The sequence below is a fragment of the Acanthisitta chloris genome, unplaced genomic scaffold, assembly GCF_000695815.1.
Source record: "Acanthisitta chloris isolate BGI_N310 unplaced genomic scaffold, ASM69581v1 scaffold20023, whole genome shotgun sequence".
In the NCBI taxonomy this organism is placed as follows: domain Eukaryota; kingdom Metazoa; phylum Chordata; class Aves; order Passeriformes; family Acanthisittidae; genus Acanthisitta; species Acanthisitta chloris.
Window position 1 is genome coordinate 1 of NW_008666789.1, and position 5,915 is coordinate 5,915.

Sequence of the window (5,915 nt, forward strand, 5' to 3'; positions counted from 1 at the left end):
GGGCAAGGGACTTTGTGGGGCTGGGAGGGGGTTGCAGGACTGGGGGAGAGTTAGTGGGGCTGAAGGGGGTTGTGAGATCAGAGGGTGATTGCAGAGACAGGGGATTTGCTGGAATAGGGAGTGGTTGTGGGGGCAGTTTTCAGAGAGGGGAGAGTCACAGGGATGGGAAGGTTTGCTGAGGTATTTGACCAGCAGAGGCAGCCTGGGATGTTTGGGTTCATGTTTTCCCTCCGCACTTCCAGCTGGGGCTTTACAGTCTTCTATGAAAACGAGAAGCACGAGAAGCAGCAATGGTGAGGGAAGGCAACACAGGGACACTAAACTCATCTCTGGGACAGATGAGCACATGGTGGCTCTTCTGAGCCTTCACCATGGTGGGGGGGGTGGGGTGGGGAATCATGGTGTCATGAAATGGTTTGGATGGGAAGGCACTTCGAAGACCATCCAGTCCCATGCCCCTGCCATGGGCAGGGACACTATGCATGTGGGCACAGCCTGGCTGAGCAGCCATGGCCTCACTCAGGTTCCCACTGGGGTCCATTGCTGTCACCCCTGTCCCCTTCAGTCCCCTGGGGTCTCATGCAGAGCAGGAGCTGGGGTCCCTGGAGCAGGCAGGTGTCCCTGGAGTGGGCAGAGGGAACACCCTGCTGCCTTCACCATCTGATGCTGTGTCCCCACAGGTACCTGTGCTGTGACACCCAGGCTGATCTGCGGGAGTGGTTCGCCACCTTCCTCCATGTGCAGGTAGGGATCAGGCCAGATGATCATTTCCTGCAGAGCAGGGCTCCCCATGGGGAACAGCCCCAGAGGGACTCTTGACCAGCAGAAACCCATTGGGATATCCACGCATCCCTGAACAACAGCGTCCCAGGGTGAAAGAGAGGCCCTGGGGTGGCTAAGGACCAAGAAGCTGGTCTCCATTCCTGTCCCCTCTGTCTGCAGAATGGGGGGGCCCTGTGGCCCTCGGAGCGCCCCAGGGTGAGGGCATCGCGACCGCAGCAGGATGCCAGGTTGGGTAACATCTCCCTCATCCCACTGCGGGGCAATGAGAGCGAGATGAGGAACAGTGTGGCTGCTTTTGCTACTGACCCTCTAACTGTGAGTGATCCGGGGGCACTGGGGGGCCCCTGCGTGGGGCTGCATCCCCCCTGCATCACACGCCAGGGGGGTCCTGGTCCCTAAACCTCCCCACTTCCATCCCTGTTCCCATTCCTTATGGATCATATCACCTCTGGTCACCCCAGAAGCATCTGCAGGGGGGTGGCTGATCCTTTGGGGGCTGGAGGTAGGTCTCCTGGGTGCAAGGGGTTCCCAAAGCGTGTGATGCAAGAAGAGGAGATGCTTTCATGCTCCTGATTTTTCCTCTAACAGGGGTGTGGGTTTTCTGTCCTGGTCACAAATCGGCTCCCCATCCTGCTATCTGTCTGTCTTTCTGTGCAGCAGCTGTCCTGTCCAGGGGCTGTCACCTGTCAGGTGTCCCCCTGCCATGCAGGTGCTGATCCTGGAGCCTTGCCCAGCCACAGGGCCGGTGGTGAGACAGAGCCAATCCCACCGCTCCCGAGCCAATCCCTCGGGCCCTTGTTGCTGTTATAAACCTGGTGACACAACCATGCCGGAGGCATCCTACTGCTGGCATTGGTTGGGCATCACTTGATGGGCACCCAAGGGCAGAGAGCAGCATCCTCGCTGCACTGAGACCCCTGCCCAGGCTCAGGTTTATAACGGGGCAGTGGGGAAGCCCCCCTGGGGCTTTGCTGTGGGCTGTGCTTCGCGGTGTGCATGTGCTGGTGTGGTCCGGGACAGGAACCAGCACCCCAGGGCTCCCAGGGGAGAGTGGGTGGGTGACCCCAGCCACGGGGCCAGCATGGGAGTGGTGCTGGCACCACAGTGACCCCGGGAGGGCCATGATTTCCCTTGCTGGGGGTTTTCCCTGTGTCTCCCTGGGTGCCACAGTGCCAGTGATGCCCAGACATGGAGGAGGAGGAGGTTGAGGATGAAGGGTGACCTGTCTGCCTTCCATCCCCAGCTCCTGCGAAACGTCTGAGATGGAGAACTGACATGCCAGTGAGTGTTCCCCCTGCCTGCACCCCCTGCCCAGCTCTGGCAGCAGTGGGAGCTGATGGCTCTGGCTGCCCCATTGCCACCCCACCTTGGGGTCAAAGGTGGGAGGGGGATGGAAGTGGTAGCTCTCTCCCCTTTGCTGACCCTTTGCTCTCTACTTGTGCCACAGGTTCATCTGCAAGCAGGGCAGCCCTTGGGGTCCCATGCCAGCTCCATATCCTGGCATGTGTCGGGAGTCCTACCACCTCTGGAGCCTCCAATGGGTCCTCTCTCCTTCCCCCAGTGTGACCCATGGGCAGCCAGGAGGGGAGATGGCAGTGAGGCAACCCACCCACTGGCAGAGCTGGACTCAGGAGCCACAGCCAGGCAGCCCACGGGGCACAGGGGGTGCCAGTCCCCTGTCCCTGCACCCCAGCTGCCTTTAGCCACTCCTTCTCCCAGCTCCAGGTGGAGACGCAGAGCCTGGCTGGGGGCTGTGGCTGGAGGCTTTTACTTTTCCTCCTCCATCCCCTATTTTAAAGTCTTTCTCCTCTAAAATGACAAGGCAGGTGGGAACAACCCTTCCTGTAGGATGCAGGACTGGCCCTTCCAATGGGATGCATGCCTGGCCCCAGGCACCAGCATCACCATGCTCTCATCACTCCTGGAGAAGGTTCCCATCCATGTGGAGCAGGGTGACAAGAGCCTCTGCATCCCCCCAAATTGGAAAGGGGGTGCACCTGACCTCTGTACCCCATCCATCAGGGTGGGGTGGCAGGAGCAGCCTCTGCTTCCCACTGCTGCCTCTTGACAATATTAAAGGTCTTGGGAAATAGAGTGAGAGTGTCCAGGTCTATTAATGGGGAGGGGGTGTCCAAGTCCCTGCCAGCCATGCAGGCCAGGCGGCACAGGGAGCTGGTGACCCTGTAGAGAGATTGCCCCAGATGCACCCACTGGTGCTCTCCAGAGGCTGGGTGATGCCATGCAGAGGGCAGTGAGCTCTTGTTTTGGGGACAGAGTGGTGGCACCCTGGTCCAGTGAGCCTCTGCTGGGATTGCTGAGCCTTGCTGGTGCAGCTGGGACACTACCACTGCTGGAGTTGGAATCCATGCTGGACTGCCACCATGGGTCACCAGGGCTGGGTGGACATCTGTGCAGGTGTTTTTCGGGGCATGGGCCCTGCAGCATGAAGCATGATGGATATTTCAAAGCCAGAGGTCAGGAGCTGTCCCTGGGGTCATGGCAGTCCCAGGAATTCGTCCCCACAGCTGTAGCTGATGCCGCTGACAGCTGCCAGTGTCTGTGACCTTGGTCCTTGCCATGGAAACCCTTCGAGCTCCACCTCATGGCCATCTCAGCTGGGAGCATCCTTGGAGCTCAGCCTGGGCAGCAGGAGGTAGCCAGGCTTCTGCTTAATTCCCAGTGATGCCGGGATGTGGGGATGCAAAGATGTGGGGATGCTGGTCCCCAGGGACCCAGAGAAGCTGGTGTCTAGGGCCACAGGGATACTGGGGTGTAGCGATTTGGGATTGCAGGGAAGCTGGTCCTGGGGGATGTAGATCCCTACAGAATGCAGGGATGTGGAGATGCCGGGCCCCAGGGATCTGGGGATGTGGGAATGGATGGATGCAGGGGGCTCCCTCCTGTGCTGCCTGCACTGGCCCTGGGTGGGGGTGTCCCACCGCCCCCTCCTCGTGCTGAGCCCCCCCGGGGGCCGGTGGTGAGTCATGCGTGGGAGCTGGAGGCTGTCAATCACCCGCAGGCACTGCCGGGATGCAGGATTCTGGCAGCGTCACCTGCAGCGCTGGAAGAGGTGGTTGAGCTGCTGAGATGGAGACAAAGGGGAGGCACCTGTGTCCCCACTGCCCCCGAAACCAGCCCACCACAAACATCAACTGCACCGGTGTGTGGCTCAGGCCCCTTGTTGCTGTGCCAGAGTGAGGACATGGGGGGTGGGGAGAGGGGAAGAGCCTCCACCACCCCCAGCTCTGGGACCCTCTCCCCTTCTTCTGTGCCAGGTGATTCCATGAGGCTTCTGGTGCCCAGGGCTCTGAAGCCCAGGAGCAGGTGCCTGGCACCAAACCCCAGGGATGTGCCATGAAATACCATTACTGCTCAGCTTTGTCCAGATGCTCATCTACCCACTCATCCATCCATCTACTCATCTATCCATCAATCCATCCATCCATCTGCTCACCCATCTATCCATCAATCCATCCTCTCATCCATCCAGCCACCAATCTTGCCCCTCATCCCTCCCTCCCCCCTCTATACCTCCCTCCATCCAACCACCCATCCCTCAATCCACCCCACTCTCAGCAGCCTACCTTTTCCTCTGGCCATGCCTTTGTCCTTCTATCTTCTTCCTTCCCACTCTTTCACCACCAGGAAGGGCATCCAACCCCCTCTGCCTGCCCTCCTCCAGGAGCTGAACAAGCTCTTCCCAGCTTCCAAAAAGCCAAGCCTCCACCCAGGGCTGGGTCTGCCCACTGCCCCCTCTAACAGACCTGGGAGGCTGAGTGTGAGCACAGCAGGGGGAGGCTGAGGACCTCTCTGGATACCATGAACGTAAGATTTAGGGTTCCCTGCATCTCCAATCTGGTGCTTAGGGGAAGGGATGAACTAGGAACTGCCAGTGGCTCACCTAAAGGGAGTCAGGATCCAGCAGTGATGCTGGGGACACCTCTGGATCCCATGAGCAAGAGGTTTGGGGTTCTCCTCACCTTCATCCTGTTTTTTGGGGAAGTCATGGACAGATTTCTGCTGGTGGCCCACCTGAGGGGATCTGGGAGCAAGCAGGAGGTGCTGGGATGTAGCTGTGGTGCTGGGAATACTCTGAATCCGATAAGCATGACGTTTGGGGTTCCCCCACCTCCACCCTGGTTCTTTGGGGAAGGGATTGGCACAGAGCTGCTGACAGCCCATCTGAGGAGAGCCGGGATGCAGCAGTGATACTGGGGACCCCCTGCTCTGACATCCTCCACCACAGAGATGGCAGGAGAGCGACAGGGCACTCTGCAGCACCAGCACCACTGCTGCACTGAGCTGGTGAGTGCTCAGTGCTGCCCTGTGGAGGGATGAATACAGCCAGGAGCCTGTCTCTCCAGCACGGGATGGATGGGGCCTCTCTCCAGCTCCCGCTATACATAGCGCTGCGGAGGCGAGTGCCATGTGACACCCCACACCGGCAAGTGATTAATTGCAGAGACATTTACAAACAACTTAATAAGCCCTGGCTTTGGCGGGGGTTGGGCACGTGAGGGTGCCTTCTGGCCCATCCACAGCCACCAGCTCGGATCTGCTTGGGACCTGCCTGGGACCTACTGTCTCTTCCTGGGGTGCTGGAGCCCTTGGCACATGGCAGAGTGGGCACTGTCCCTGACCGTGTCTGTGGTCTGGCGGTGGTGGGAGCATCGGTGACCTCGTATCCCAGAGACATGGATTAAGTGAATGAGTGCCAGGCTCAAGTCATGGTCACAGTGGCACGAAGGATGGTGCTGCTATTACTGGGGTGCTGCCTGCCCTGGGTACAGTCATTCCTGGGTGCTGCCATTCCTGGGGTGCTGCTTGCCATTCCTGGGTGCTGCCATTCCTTGTTGTTGCCATTCCTGGATGTTGCCTTCCATAGCTGCTGCCTCCTGTTGAGGGTGTCATGGTTTAACCCCAGCCAGCAACCAAACACCATGCACCTTCTTGCTCCTACATTCACCCCACATTCACCCTACTCATCTTGAGTATGCTGAGGAGGTAAGGGCTGGACAGCCCAGTGTGATGCCACAATTGCCCCATGGCACCAGTACAGGTTGTCTCCATGGGTCCCCCATTGGCACCCATGGCAGCTCAGCCTCCAACTCCATTTGGCTTCTCCCCCTGTC

At 59.4% G+C, this 5,915-nt stretch overlaps 1 protein-coding gene across 1 annotated transcript; it reads left to right on the plus strand.

Annotated features, from left to right (window-relative positions):
- Positions 1 to 242: 242 nt before the first annotated feature.
- Positions 243 to 2,044, plus strand: LOC103799925 (arf-GAP with Rho-GAP domain, ANK repeat and PH domain-containing protein 1-like; the record flags this gene model as incomplete). The annotated part of the gene is made up of 4 exons (XM_009072279.1): positions 243 to 293; positions 681 to 744; positions 943 to 1,098; positions 2,027 to 2,044. Coding segments are annotated over 4 exons (289 nt in total), but the record flags the coding sequence as incomplete, so codon positions are not given.
- Positions 2,045 to 5,915: the final 3,871 nt, after the last annotated feature.